Consider the following 16,169-nt stretch of genomic DNA (forward strand, 5'->3'; position numbering starts at 1 on the left):
CAGCGGCCAACCCGGGCACTGCTTTCATGCTGCATAAAGCAGTGTCATGATTCGCCTGCGCGGCAATAATTTGCGCTCCCAGTTAAGACTGGGAGCCAGTGCACCACAGCTTGGCTTGGCGAGAGCTTAAGTGCTCATGACGGTTTGGCCGTCCTAAGACAGTTGACCAGACGCTGTGCCCACTAAATAGCAGTGCAACCCCCCCTCGATCAGCCTATCATCCCCCTGGTCCCGCCCCCAAGCATCGACTTCGAGAGCAAGAATAAACAATAACCAACAAGGGTTTATTATGGTATTATTTTTCCTTTCTGTTTGGCTGCTGGCATGTGAGGCAACGATCCTCCGCGACCGCTGACTAAAAACCATATATAGCGCCAATGAGCAGCTCAATACCAGCCTCTACGAACAAAACCTTAGTTGGACAACTCAGCTAGGAGCAAGGAGAGCAGACAGCCCCGTTTAGATAACAACATGCCAGGCAAACAAAAGCGGGTGGCGAAGCGAAAAAAATACGAAATAAAAGGCCAAAATGATCACGCAGTCGCGGAGCAACACAGGTAAAAACAGCCGCCTCTTCTCCTCGTCGTGCGCTGCACCAGGTGTCCAAAATAACGATTCAGGCGTTAGGTAGTGCATCAACCACCAACGCTTTAGAGCTATCGGCTAATGCAGACAAAAACAGCTGAACGTGGGGGCGCTATGAAGGTAAGGGCGCCCCGCCGAAGAAACCACAACACGTAACGTCAGCCACCCGGCGTGGTGCCCTCGCGGCGAAACTCGCTGAAAGCTCCCGTCCCCCGAGGAGGACTACGGGCTGGACCTGCTACTGACGAATACACCCTTACCGGCGTTTCTCCGTAACACCACAGTTGGGCGAGTGCGCCCGTGGCCACGCCCTCTCTGCTCGCCGCTCCCCTTCCGGCGTAGTACGTAACTTCCACTTAGACGTCAGAGGATTGTTTTACATTGTGGAGAAGGGACAGGCTGTCTCCTGTCTCTCTATTTCACTCACTATGGGTGAAAACACGTGTGACTACAACATTGTTTATGTAGGGGCTGACGATGACGATGAGAGGCTGATGCGGTTTGTTGATAAAAATGGATTGGAGCCCACTTCGCCCAGCACGGGGGGCCTAGTTTATGATCGGACCACTGTGCTTATTGAGCAGGATCCTGTTCGTCCACCTGGGGAGGAGGATGAAGACGAGGACGATGAGGACGATGAGGGTCAATGTAGTCAACACTTGCCCTTCCTCGCTCAAGCGCACGAACAAGGCTTTCTCCTTATGGCAGAACATGATGGGATGGCTCATGGATATGTGCAGCATATCATCTCTCCAGATCAAATCCACCTTACCATCAACCCTGGATCCACTCCCATGCCAAGAAATATTGAGGGAGCCACGCTTACGTTGCAGTCAGAGTGCCCTGAAACTAACATGAGAGAAGTAAGTTTTTGAGATTACCTGCATAATGTACCCTAGCAGAACTGATGCCATAACCATGTCTTGCGTTAGGTGTACTAGCTGCAACTGTTTTATTTCAGATGGGTGTATTTGCCAGTTGATTTGTGGTTATTGTGGAGTAAATCTCCACAGGATGAACTCTCTCGTCTACACTCAATAAGTCTAGATCTTGGTTGTCAGAGTGGAGTCGTGTTTTATAGGAAATGCCCCCTTTGTCGAGTTGGTTCTTTTTATTACTTACAATGTGTATTTGACAGTCGGAATTGAATTATCCATAGCTTTCTTTGAATTCTGTATTTGAAAGCATTTTACATGTATAGGTATTCCATTGTAAATATCAATACACAGGTTCCCTCTAAAGAAGCTGGAAGTATGTTCCCTCCCTTTGGTGGCAGCCTCTTTATTTTGCTTCAATGGACAAAGTAATCCAGAAGAATCATTGGTCAAGATTCCCATAGTATTGTATCAGTCGGAGACTACATAGTCAAACTAAATTTTGATTTAAGAAACTCACTTGCTACCTAAACTAAAAGGATAATCGAGCAACATATCTGACATTTATACAAAGTTATCCTCAGTGCTAACCACTCGACATTCCTAATAGACATTCCCACACCTCTAGACATTTGGCCCCTACATTTGTTGATGCACTTGATAGTGCTTTCAAAATCCTATCATAGGCCACGAGCTAAGTGTCTCTTCCAGAGTTAATAGAGTGAGGAAGAACTGAAAGAAATCAAGGTAATGCAGGTTTGATAACAGCGCCTAATAAGAGCAGATGATTGATGGGAAGAGCACATTATGCAGAATTATCCAATTTCTTCTTGCTTTGAGGAAACAGACTAATGATATTTCAAAGGGGAAACATTGATCTTATAGAATGCAGACTATTGTAAATAACAAATGAAAAAACAAGGAAGGAAGCCAGGAGGGCTAAGGGATCATGTAGATTAAATCACTGCCCTTCTCGATGTTTCAAAATAAGGATCTGCTGTATTCCTAGATCCTGGCTTTGTAATGTCCTACTAGGATTCTAAACTGTCAATATTTTGATTGTTTGTGGGAACCATCCTCACAACTTGATGAGGGTCCAAAAGTTATATGGTACGTCAACTATCTGCTATAATGTCTTCAAACCACACATAATACTAACTGACTGTAGGGTCAAACAGGTATGGTCAGTTACTGCAGCATCTACTCGATTTTTCTCTGCATCATTAGAAATGAGAGAAATAGATTGGATCCTCGCTCCAGTAGGTGAAAGATTAGCATGGATCACTAAGATAGAAAACTAAGTATTTTCTTATTTGTCTGCTTCTCAGTGCCAAGTGAACTTTTGTGCTTGGGGTATTTGGAATATGCATGGTATGAAAACATTATATCAGATAATGGAAATACCCTGAAGTCCTGAGGATGGTCCCCAGAAACGACCTAAGCAGGACCGAAACATCAACTGATTAGAAGCATAGTGGGTCAGTACAAAGCCGGGATCTAGGAATACAGCGGAGCCTCTTTTTTGAAACACGGAGAAGGGCACTGCTTTAATCTACATGATCCCTTAGGCCCTCCTGGCTTATTTGGTTTTTTTCCACTTTTTTTCCAGCTGTTTTTCGGCTTTTTTTAATTGCTTATATGTGTTGGGTTAATGTTTTTTAGTAGGAAGGTGTGATTTTTGTTTTGTATCTCCCCAGTAGGGGTATGCATTGGTTATCTTTATGTCATTGTTAACCATATGCTGATTCTTTTTTTATACATACAAAATTGGAGTAGAAGAGGTTATGTTTCTTTTGTGTTCCTTCTTCTCTGAAATTTTGTTTGTGTTTCTTATGAGAAATAACGTTTGATTTGATTTATCTTATTTTTGAAAATGTAATTCATGTCTAGGGAGCATTTGTTTGTTCTACTTTCTTATCAGGTAGAAATTGTTGCTGAAATGAAGGCACAAATTTCAATGGAGCTATTTATTGGGCACATGTCATAGAGCATGCTGCCATATGTATAAAAGAAGTGTCCAGGAAGGAATCAATAGCTCACAATGTAAAAGCTAATAACATACCTAAGGTGGGTGGTGCTAAGTACATTAGCTAGGAAAGTAATTATGAAGCTTGACAGATGCATTTCACCGTAGTGAGTGTTGAACACACAGAGCGTTTGCAAAGAACTGGCCAACAGTTGCGTAAAAATGTAGAAAGCATAGCCATTTTACAAGGCTGTGTAAATGGCAATGAATGTCTAAAATGAGGTCTGTCTGCTGTAGCAGGAGGAGTGTGATATGGAATAAGGACATTGTATTGCAGATAGAGGCTGTGAAGAAAAAAGTGCCATACAGCTAATTTGTGGTGGCCAAGTGGAATTGGCAATGATGAGTGATTGAGGAAAACCAGAATCCCAGAGAGGAGAGAATGTTCTGTGAAAACTTTCAAAATGTGACACTGCAGGAAACAAATAATTGCTCTGATGAGTGAATTAGATTACAAAGTATATAGTTGGATATTTGATCCTGAGAACATAAGCAGTTCGAGCTAAGGCATGTTTATTGATGTGGTCAGAGCAACATGAGCTGGATATCAAGTTGGATCCTAAGGAGACAATTATCAAGTGTTTAGCACTAGCGAAAGGAAGAGGAGGTAACAGCTTAAAGAAATGGTCATAGAAGGTTTGGAAAAGCAGGTGGCTTTGCTCACAAGATCTAGGCAAAGGAGAATGGGTTTTTTAAACTAGCTCCAAGTTCAAAATGTGCCATTTATGATGTACAATGAAATCAATGGAGTAGTAATGAGCTTGTAGGATAATGAGGTTATCAAGCAATTTCTAAGTTTGTAAAAGCAGGCTATAGAGGCTTTGGCTAGGAAGGCTAACTGGGTGCTCAGAATGTGTGTGGATTTGCAGGACCTAGTGTCTGAGTAGATTGGCACTTTGTCCCTGTCGCATAAGACACATTAGCATTGTCTAAAAGTGCAAAGGTTTTAGCCGTGCTAGACTTTTTTTCCACATAACAGCAAATCGTGTTATAGAGGAATCAAGTAAACGAATTTCACATTTTTTATTGTTCAGGAGGGTGGTTTATGATTTAGGGGAGTCATTCAGGGAAGTGCGTACATCTGTGGTTTTTAATAGCGCCACATGTATCAGTTCAAAGTTTGTATGGTGCAGACTACTTCCAGGTTGATATCTTTGTATATGATGTTAGAGAGGAAATGACATGTGAACAAATTACTCTACAGCAGACACCAGTAGAAAACAATATAAAAGTATATGTGGTAAAAGAGCAGTGCAGGCCTAAATCTCTTGCTGATGCCAGAGAAGTAAAGAGTTTACTTCAAAATTGATTACGTGGTCTTCAAGGTCTTTGTTATTGGAAAACTCGTATTTATAAGCATGAAGGAATTTATGGTCTCAGCACACAGGTACATATTCTGTGTTCTCAGCAAATTAAAAACATGATCAAACAATAGAAGCAGGAGATTGAATTAGCCAAGAGCACACAGAATCTGTTAGGAGGTCTCTGGAGCAAAATGATAAAGCACAATGCAAAGGCACCTGCATTCAAGAGTAGAGAATAGTTAGTTTGTTAATCGTTGTTATTGCAATAAAGTACTTGTAAGAAATTGGTTAAGAGGTTAGGGACACCAGTGACAAAATGTTCTTTTGACCAATATGTTAATTCTAAGTAATTAATTATTTTACCTTTTGTAACAAGCATTGTATGACTAAGTATAACAGAGGATGCCGATTGAGACCAGCAGTTTGCCTGTATGGAGATAGCTACTCTCCCGGTCACGACAGTATAAAGCTGTGTTTGCCTTGCCAAAAGAGGAGTCTTGTCTTTTTTTTCTTTATTTAAGTATCCCCATTGCATTTGACGAGCCAGCATAGGAGTCCCTTTTGCCCTTAACCGACTGTTCCCACCAGAATACCACTCTACCTTGCTGCATAGATAACTGTGCATCTTTGATGAGTTAAGCTGACACTGTGTTCTCTAAAGCTTTGTCTATCCATTTGGAGGGTAGGACCCGCCGATTACCATCTTTAAGGTGAGGACAATGTGGACTTCATTCCATGTTTTGTATATATTATGTGACTCGTCTCTCTGGCAATGATGAACACAGATATAATGTGAATATAAGGATATAATATTATTGCATGAAAGATTGTGTACATGTGTTGCACAATATTAAGTTAGGGTGCTGCATAGTCGGTATAGTGTTTTTCTCAATATAAAGTTGGAAAGTGGCCAATGTGAGTGATTCGAAGTTTGGTTTCCAATATGTGTTCCAATATTTAACATAGAGGGACAGCTGAAAGGCTGATGTCGCTAAACATCACCTCCAAATACGATCTGAACACTCTAATTACCGTCCTGGACATAATGTCCAGAATTCATTCCATGGTCTATGAGACGCATTGTTTGAGGGTTATCCTCACTTGAGCGTAGATGGAAGTGGCCAGTTGCTGCAGACTGCATTTTTCATTTAAAGTCAAAACAATGGTGGTTAACATATAGAGGAAGTTGAAGTGTTCATATTTTAACTGTTGATGGTGAGTGCGTTTGTATGCATAACAGTAGAAATGTAGCCACAGAGTGATGCTGTTGTATAATGTTGTTGCATAATGTTTAGTATATGACTGAAATGACTAATTGCGGATTTGTGTACATGAAGACTCGTGTAAAAACATTTTTATAAAAAGAAGTAACATTGAACAGAAAGATAAAAGTTAAATTGCAAAAGTTGTTAGAAATATAGAGGGATTATGGATACTCCCTCAGAGCACATGCAAAAGACCATTTCTGCAGTGGCGGCTGCCACAAAGTGAAAGAGTGGGGGTGGTGGTGGGTGGGTTTTTGGGCCGGGGAATTTATGGAAAAATAATAATTTAAAAAACTCTGGCAAAGCCTAGGCTCCACACCCAATCCAGACGCTGCTCTCATGCTATGAAAGCAGTGCCAGGATTGGTCTGAGCGGTCTGCCGCTCAGACATTGTCTTGGAGCCTGCAACTTTTCTCCAATCCTGGCTGTGCCACACAGCTGGGATGGAGAAATAAAAGTGCGCATGTCTGTTTGGCCGGCCTAAGATGGCCGGCCAAACTGACATGCGCACTTCTAAGTGCCTACCACTCCTCCCTTTCATGGCCTGCTCCATGCTAAACACATGCCTAAGCCAGAGCCAGTCACAGAAAAATACAATTATATATTTTTATTATAATTTTATTTTTCTGTGACTGACTGACGATTGGGGCGACACTCCTCTGCCATTACGGAGGACCCAGCAGTGCTTTTTAGGTGACCAAAAGAGGTTGTATAAGTATTGTAGAGAGTGGTTTATGACTACTCAGAAGCACATGTATCCCTGACAAGAGAAAGCAACATTTGATGACAAAATATTAAAGCACATTGTTACACACCCTAAGAGTAAATATGCAGGGCTTAAATTGTAGAAGAGAGAAGCCACTTTTAAGACAAGTCTTTTGTGAGAAGCCTAAAGACCTGTCAAATGTTGAAACCCCTAGTACCCTCTCCGCTCCCCCCACCTCCACAGCACCCTGAGAGCACTTCCTCTAAGGTACCTGGTATATATCCATTAATACAGCTGCAGGAATTCGCAGTGGGATTTGATAATCCTTCACAATCCTCAAAAGGATACCCTCATGGTGCCCCATAGATGTCAAAGGTAGCCATATGAGTACTCCCAGACAGCAAGTGAGGTTGGGCGACTCAGTTTTCAGGACAATTACAAGCGCAGGTTACACGGAATTTAGATCCAGCTTCTCCCCAGTAGGGTAAAGGTGAAAAGCAGAGTCCAGGAGACCATGACGATATGTCACATTTTTCAGCAGCCACATCACACAGAAGAGAGATACAAACTTTACAAAATTTCTCATTTTAACAAAAAATAAACTAGACACTTGTGATTTGAATACAGTGAAAATGGTAGTTCAAACCGACTAGTATAGAAATCTAATTTGTGCTGCATAAATTGTATATCATTTATGATCTTATTGGGGTAACCTGTCCTTTTTATATAAATATATGAATTGTAGATTTGTGATATAAAGGAATTATTTATTTTCTTGGTCCTCAAAATTGAAATATATTTTTTTACGGTTGTACAATTGAAGATTTTACATTGTATGATTTTAATTAATCAAGCAATAAAGATTTGAATTTGACGGAAGAGAGATACAATAGGAAGGATAGTTAAGGAGCGGATGTCTGCCTCACAGCCAAGAGATGCAAGTGATGCGAGATGGAATGGTTATGAAGATAGGGCTGTTAGTGTGGCATAATGGCCAGTATCCCCAGGAAGAGATGAGGTACTAAAGGTAATGTACAGCTTTGGCAATAGAGGAATGTAATAGTTTCACCAGAAATTGTTCAGGAATGGTTATCACAAAGTGAGGATAGAAGGAATGTGAGAGAAGCAAGGAGAGAACAATATTGTGGTGATCTTTCAAGACCGATTCAGGGAAGTTTTGGGAGAATGGCAAATAGCGTTGAGTCAATACATAGGCGTGTAGATGACATCGGTGAAATATCCAGATGCTGTATTTATGATATGAATACTCAAGAAAGGCCCTATATTGATTTTAACCATACAAAGGGTGCAATGGGATTGCCAAAGCGAACAGACACTAGAGAAAGAGAGCAGGGCATGTTCTCTAGCGACTCAGCTTGAACGGTTGCAGTTTCAGGGAACACATGGATGGCCAGATTGCAGGATGGGATCCAGTGAAGCTATGGGAGGATTGACACTACACAAGAGAGCAATGCAGCAGATGAGTGTTCAATTCGGTTTGCGCAGCTCTGAGCTCACCCCTAGTGGGACAGTTGCTGCAGGAGAAAATAGTTGGTACAGTGTTCCACCGTATGTGGCTAATTTAGCTGGATGAGATGAAAGTTTAACCCCACAGGTCCATGGCCACAAGAAGGGTCCTATGATCCACATGATATGGAACATGCTGAGGATTGCATTCTTTATGGTGAGGGAGATCCAGACTGGGATTATCTCTACATTCTGAAATGTTTGCACATGTGGCAAAAAATGCCAGACAGCACACCCCCAGCATCCTGCCACTCCAGGACCGGACTGGCTACAGGGTGTTTTGGTGCTGGGGGCTCGTTTCGTTGATGGGGACATGCGTGTGCTTAAAACCATTCATTTTGCTTTGTTTATTTAGATGCTCATGCAGGTCCCCATCAACGAAATCAGCCCCCCACCGCAGTGAAATCAGCCCCCAGCTTGCAGCACACCAAAATGCCTGGTAGCCAGTCCAGCCCTCTTCCACTCCAAAATATTAGATGCCTCTAGTAAGCAAGGGACATGGGGTACCTCATTAGGTTCCTTGGCCAGAAATGGACACAGAGAATCTCGAAAAGTTGTTACCGCCACTTGCGGAGGTAGTAGTGAAATGGATTACAGCTTTTGAAAAGCAAACTGCAGGTATTACCTTGGCAGTAGGGGACATAAAGAGTTCCTGTCTTCATAAGATGAGACAGATGCCGTTTTCCAGAAGCTAACTATAACTTGCATCCCTGCAATGCACTGCTTATGACCTCACATATTACATCACTCATGACATGGTCAGTGACATCGCTGACCATCTCAAATCCTGTGATTCTGGGAAAATCACTTGGGGCCACATGTACAAAGCGATTTTGTGTCGCAAACGGCCTGATTTGTGACAATAAAAATGCATTTTGGGATGTACAAAGCCCAAATTGTAATTCAGTAACTTTCTACAGAATCGTAATGTGGGTTTTACGAGCCGGTATTAGGAAGGAGTGTGTTAATGGAGAGATACCATTGAACACATGCAGTTCTGTAAGTGTCTAGGTCACACAATTAAAGGGAATCAGTTAAGGTGCACCTTTTACGTTATCAGAAAGTGATGTACCTTAAAATGGAAAATAGTTTTTGTAGAAGAGACAAATAGTTAACCACATGAAGACACAAGCTGAGGGGCATCAGGTTAACAGGCTATTTAAGATGATAAATCAGTATTTATCCTGGCTTATCAATGTGTGAAGTGTGAAACAATGTCCAATAGTACCATCACATGGCAAAATATTCCGATAAGTGAAAGTGGGAAAGAGACCGTAGACAGCCAATTGAAGGGTACATTGTGTCGTTGATGATGAGAATGAAGCAGCAAATACAACATGCATGAAGTGACTGCCACTAAGTGAACCTTCTCTAGATTCTGAGCATTACGATTTAAGACTTAGATGCATTCAATGAGGTGGTCTGAACTGAAACAAAGATTTTAAAGACACCCACAGGGAACTATAGACATGGTGGAGGGATTTGTGCAGTTATGCTCATCACATGCACTGCGGATTCCTATACCAACACAGCAGTCACAAATGTCTAAATGCTGCCACAGCAGGAGGCAAATAACTCTCAATGGGTAGAACACTGGTATGTTGAATACTTTTTTCATGCACACCCCAAATTGCCCTGAATTAGGGATTTACAGGATAAATGGACACGAGGAGGCAGAGTGTGAGAATATTTGGCTTAAAAAATAATCAAAAAACATGCAAGGCTGTATCACTGAGTCCCATATATAAACTAAGTGCTGTGAGGAAGAAAGTACACCTTTATTAATTAAGATGCACGATTTTTGGCTTATTATTTTGTTTCCCCTGTTTACATTTCACCCTTATTGTTTACTTAAAGGTATTTTGAAGCAGTATACTTCACAAATAACGTTTGTGTGCCAATGCATTAATTTATACCCTACGCAGGTATGTAGAAAAGTAACGTTTGAACGTTGTTACCCAAAATAGTTAGATTTCTACATTTAGTGGGGGGCGGAGCTAGCCGGCGTCGATGGCGGACGCGTGAGCCTTCGGCTCCTCGCAAAGCTCCAGAATTATCCTGCTTAACTATCCTTGATGTGCTCGAATTGGCTGTAGCTCGCCCAGAAACATCTGCTGGCACCCCGGGCTGCGATTGAGGACCTTTTTGGCCGACTGCAGGGCATGATTTCCTGACCATTCCGGAGCATTGTGCCTGGTGGCGCGGCGGTGGCGGACTAGGCCGAAAGCAGCGCACTATCCTGGAATAGAGGCCGGGCGACGTCACTGTACGTGCGGCCTCAAAACCGGCGGCTGTCGGACAACGTGCAGGCCGATGCACGATTGAGACAACTTTTGGATCACAAAATCCTCTACCTCCTACTCTACACGGACCCTGTGGGACAGGGGACTGGAGAAGCGGCGGAGCGGTGAAGCACATGAACCAGAAGCACCGCGCCACGTGGTGGGGCGACAACGAGCCCGGTGTCGCAGCCCGGCTGATTTACAACGGTCGCATGAGGCTCTGCCACCTGCCCTCATTCTGTTGAGGACCAGATTGCCTGGGGCTGTTGATGAGGACCTGGCCACCTTTGGCACTGGGACGTTCTGAAACTTGTGGGCGACGGAGTACTGCCCGCCATTGCTGTCGCCATTTTCGGCGCACCGGATACCCGACCACTGGCGGCAAGGTATCGAGAAACAGAACAGATCCTTACACGGCCTGATCGGTGAGCCTCCTTGCTCAGTGCTGTCACACATCGGAGAATACCATGGGGAAGAACGATGCAACCCAGGGGAAGATCTCCTTTGAACGGCGCCGTCTGAAGGGATCGGAGGTGCCAGCGACGGACGCGTCGCCGAAGGGTGCGACGGCGGCGCCGACCCAGGCGCCAACAGAGCTCCGGGACATGTTAGCAGCCATGGAGAAAGGCATTCAAGATAGTATTGCAGCGGTGGGCACCAAGATAGACGCTCTGTCCTACCGCATGGACCGTATGGCAGAACGTGTGGACAAACATGCGGAGCGCCTTGACATGGCGGAGCGCCGGCTCACTGAGGCTGAGGAAGCCCAAATGGAGTGGGACAAAGAACGCAAGCAATTCGATAGGCTCCTGACTGTCATCAGGGACAAGACAGAGGACCTGGAAGCGCGCTCTCGCAGATCCAACCTACGTATCACAGGAGTGGCGGAATCCACGCAAACAGGGAAAATGGAACTATACGTGGAGAAACTCCTGAAAATACTCTTGGGAGAGGAAGTCTTTTCCCCCATGTTCATCGTGGAACGCGCCCACCGCACACTGGGCCCGCAGCCTCAACCCGGCATGCCACCTCGCCCTATAATCGCGAAACTGCTCAACTATCGCGACAGAGACACTGCTTTGAGAGTGGCGAGGGAGAAGGGCAAACTCCAACATGAGGGCATGAACATCTCCCTCTATCCGGACTTCACAGCCAAGGTGCAGGAGGAACGGCGACAGTTCGCGCCGTACAAAAAGCAACTCAGAACACTAGGCCTGGACTATGCAATGATGTACCCAGCCAAACTCCGGATCAACACGGGTGGGAAGTCGTACTATTTCACAGACCCGAAAGAACTGCATAAGTCCCTCAAGACCTGGACACGGGAAAGGAAGGAGAACCGGAGTGGCCAGGAGGACGAGGAGAGAGTGTCTATGGAGGAACAGGACTGAACGGCGGCTGAAGAGGGGATTGACCCTCTGCACAACAGATGGATCACAGACCCCGATGATGTGTGCGCTCCGGCCTTGCAGGGGCACCTGCCTCACGGTTTGGGGAAGGACACCTTGATTACACAATGGACCTGGTAAGGTGCTGTGTGCATCGTGGAAGAGTACATTGGACAAGCGGTGAGAGCTCGGGGGGGCCAGTTAGAGTGGGACTGGGTAGCACTTTTTGCCAAGCCTCGAGCATAGACTCTCGAATGGAGCTGGGAGGGGTGCGGTACAGACACTCTCTCGGAACAGTTCGTGGTGTACTATATTGGTGCGCTCTGCCCTGGTGCCTTTGGTTGTTTTACTCTCTGAGGGGTTGGTGTCGGACTGTTTGACACTACACCTGTTGGGGATACATGGGGGGGGTGAGTGGGGTCTGTCTGACCAGGTTGGGGGAGGTCGGCTGTGGGTGGGTTGCTGAAACAGGGGGGAGAGCGAGACTCGGGGTGGTTGGGGGGTGCGTTTGGTTGGGGTTGTTAAAGGGGTTTGACTGCGAAGTGTGTGAATTGAAGTGTACTGCTGTCCCTGTTCGCAAGCACCGGATGGCGACTGTGAGATGGGGTGCCCCACTGTGTCCTGAATGACCCATCCTTGCGGACCAAGCTCTGAAGCAACTTAGTAATGGCTGATACCACACCGAATTTGCATGCACGTGCCCCGAATGAACTGAATTTAATGACTTGGAATGTACGGGGCCTGAATGACTTCCGTAAGGTGAGGAAGGTCCTTAACTATCTCAGTAGACATCATGTTGACATAGCTCTGCTGCAGGAGACACACCTGCCACTCTCCAGCAGAATGCTAAAATCCAGGGGTTTGTCCGGGAACACGGTGGCTGCGGGTTACACTACACATGCCCGCGGGGTGTTAATTTGGGCCAATCCAGTGTCACGGTTGCGGCTTATTCCGGTGCACTCAGACCCGGAAGGTAGATACGTACTAGCGAGATGTGTGGGTAAGGGGATGGACTTACTGATAGTGAATGTCTATGGCCCTAACTATGACCACCCAGAATTTTATGTGACCCTGTCTGCTATTGCTAGAACGCACGCACAGCCTTGGATGTTGCGGGGCGGGGACTTTAACTTTGTGTTTGACCCAGCACTTGACCGCTCTGCGGGCCCTGCTCGGAGACCTGTGGCCTTGGCCACGTACATGGCAGCTGAAATGATCAAATCTGACTTGGTGGATGTCTGGAGGGAGAAACATCCAAAGACGGGTGGGTTTACACACTACTCAGCATTTCACAATGTGCATACCAGGATAGACTACTGGTTGGCGCCCCCCCTGGTACTTAACAACATTAGCTCATGCGCAGTTCTCCCACGCACGCTTTCGGATCACTCCCCTATTCTTCTTCGCCTCGCGACGTCCAGGAGGGGGATCCCGGCCTTCACTTGGCGGTTCCCGCCTTTTGCGCTGCTTGACGAGGCCTTCAGGGGGGAACTAGCTGAGGAAATAGAACAGTATTTTGCAACAAACATAGGCACAGTGGATGACTTCTTTACGGTCTGGGAGGCATTTAAGGTCTGCATCAGGGGGGTGGCGATGTCGAAACATTCTAGTGTGTTACGATCCATTCGGCGGGACCTAGCTACTCTGGAGACTAAGATGGCGGAGCTTGAGGCAGAGCGGCTACGGCAGGGCGGTGAAGTGGAAGGGGGCGTGCTCTCCCAACTTCTGTCCGAGTTTCAGGCGTTGGCGGACAGGGAGGTCCTTTATATGGGCAAATACGCCACGGCAAGACAATATGGGGAGGGAGAAAGGCCTGGGGCGCTGCTTGCACGCATGGTCCGCAGCACGAGACGCCCGCTAGTCATTGAGGAGCTGAGGACTCCGGAGGGAGACACAGTGACGGACGAGGAACAGATACTTCAGACGTTCAGGAGCTATTATGCGGAGTTGTACCGGTCTAAAACACAGGGAGTGGAGGGTGAGATGGAGGACTACTTAGACCACATAGCCATGCCGTTCCTCAAGAACTCGGACAGGGAATTCTTAATGGCCCCCTTCCACCAAGACGAAATACTAGAGGCACTGGCAGGTATGCGCTCGGGAAGCGCGCCGGGCTCGGATGGCCTCACGGTTGGTTTCTATAAGGCTTTTAAGGATTTGCTGTTGCCGCACTTGGTCGCCCTGTTTGACGCCATCTGCGAGAACGGTGAAATGCCGACCACCATGCGGGAGGCGCTGCTTATCACTATACCTAAGCCGGGTAAACCCCCGATCTTTGCGGCTCGTATAGACCGCTAAGTCTACTTAACGTAGACGCCAAAATCTATGCTAAGGTTCTGGCCACTCGTCTGGCCCTGTTGGTACCTGGGTTGGTCGCTCCAGAACAGTCCGGATTTGTCCCGTGCAGGAACTTAACTTACAATATCCGCACTGTGTTAGGCGCGATGCAGCATATCAAACAGGAGAACAGCGCACTGGCTATCTTCCTTGATATGGAAAAGGCATTCGACTCGGTTGAGTGGCCCTTTATGGTCCGCGTGTTGCGCAAGCTGGGATTGGGCGAACAGTTCCTTCAGCAGGTTGGGGCGCTATACCATAGACCCTTTGCTAGGCTGCGCCTGGGTGATAGAGTGACAGACCCGATTAACATAGGTAGAGGCACTCGACAGGGCTGCCCACTGTCGCCGCTACTTTACGCACTGGTGGCGGAACCCCTGGCGTGCGCCATGCAGGAGTACCACAGCCTGGAGGGTGTTAGCTTCCCTACTTATAAGATTGGGATATCAACTTATGCAGATGATACGCTGTTATACGTCAGAGAACCGGAAGTTAATTTGCCTGCGGTGCTTCGCGAGGTGGTCCGCTTCGGCTCGTTGTCGGGCTTGAAGGTGAACTGGGACAAATCGATTGCGTTCCCACTCACCCCGGTGACACGACAGTTCGAAATGGAATACCCATTGCAATGGTCCACCGACTCAGTTCGCTATCTGGGCATTCAACTCCACTCGGACCCGGAGGTCCTGGTTCGAGACAACTACGGAGTAGCTTATAACAACCTAGTGGACGACGTAGATAGGTGGATCCGGCTCCCGCTCTCACTCTCGGGCAGGATAGCGCTAATGAAAATGGTGGTGCTTCCCCGGTTTCTGTTCCTCTTCCTGAATTTGCCTGTGGTGTTATCTAGGACCTTCTTTCGGCAGCTCACCTCGGTGTTGGTGAGACTGGCTTGGGGGGGAACAAAGCCCACAGTTAGTTGGAAGACTCTGATACTCCCTTGCGAGATGGGGGGGCTGGGTCGCCGGACCTAGAACGCTACTATCGGGTCGCCCAGGCGTCGCATTTGTACTCATGGGTGCACGGTGACCCTCGGACCCCGCACCTCATATTGGAGCGGTTGTTTGCTGACCCGCTTCCTTTGCCTGCAACTGTCTCCCTGCCCACAGACGGCGCAATTGGCCGGATGGTCTCGCTGAAGGCGACCAATCATGCCTGGAATTGCTTAGTGCGCTCTCGGGGCTGCACTCTGCTTTACTCCCCCACTGTTGCCTGTGGAGTGGGCCCTCTGGCTTGATCCACTCGGTGAGAAGGGAGTGGTTAAGGCACTGAGTTCTCTTGGTATAACGAAAATGGAAGACCTGTTTGAGGGAGGCATACTCAAAACTTGGGACCAGTTACTAGTTGCTGAGGCAGACCACACCCTGTTACAAAAATTCCAATACCACAGGCTCCGCTCGGCCTTTCGTGAAATACTGGGCCCAGACTTGGAGGAACCTGAGGAGATCCCGGAATTGACATATATACTGAAGTCCACCACTGCGGCGAAACTCATTACGCAGCTTAATAAGCTGGGTGTGACGCAGCAGCGTCTGCAGCCGTCGAAGGCCAGGGAGGCCTGGCAGGCAGACCTCCAATCCCCCATAGATGACGGGATGTGGCGCTACTGCTGCTCAAGCACGCGCAAGATATCCCTGAACGGCAGGCACCGCTTGGTGCATTTCAAATATTTACAGCGAGTGTATTATACTCCGGCGCGCCTCCATCGCTATGGCCTCCGCGCCACGGCCGAATGTGAACGCTGCCGAACTCCGGTAGCCGATTTTTATCATCTGGCATGGCAATGTCCTGGAGTGCAGGCGTTCTGGGGGGAGATCTTCGCGGAACTCGATCAAATACTAGGGGAGCCTCTACCACGCACTCCCGCCTTGGCGCTC

The 16,169-nt window shown here is 46.8% G+C and overlaps 1 protein-coding gene across 1 annotated transcript in view; it reads left to right on the top strand.

The window, feature by feature from the left end:
• Positions 1 to 949: 949 nt before the first annotated feature.
• Positions 950 to 16,169, top strand: part of MTF1 (metal regulatory transcription factor 1) — a 190,808-nt gene continuing 175,588 nt past the window's right edge. The window contains exon 1 of the mRNA XM_086956444.1: positions 950 to 1,448. Within this exon, the coding sequence (XP_086812570.1) occupies positions 1,014 to 1,448 (435 nt within the window). The 5' untranslated portion in view covers positions 950 to 1,013. The remainder of the gene's footprint in view (positions 1,449 to 16,169) is intronic.

The sequence above is a fragment of the Lissotriton vulgaris genome, chromosome 2_1 (assembly GCF_964263255.1).
Source record: "Lissotriton vulgaris chromosome 2_1, aLisVul1.2, whole genome shotgun sequence".
Lineage (NCBI taxonomy): Eukaryota > Metazoa > Chordata > Amphibia > Caudata > Salamandridae > Lissotriton > Lissotriton vulgaris.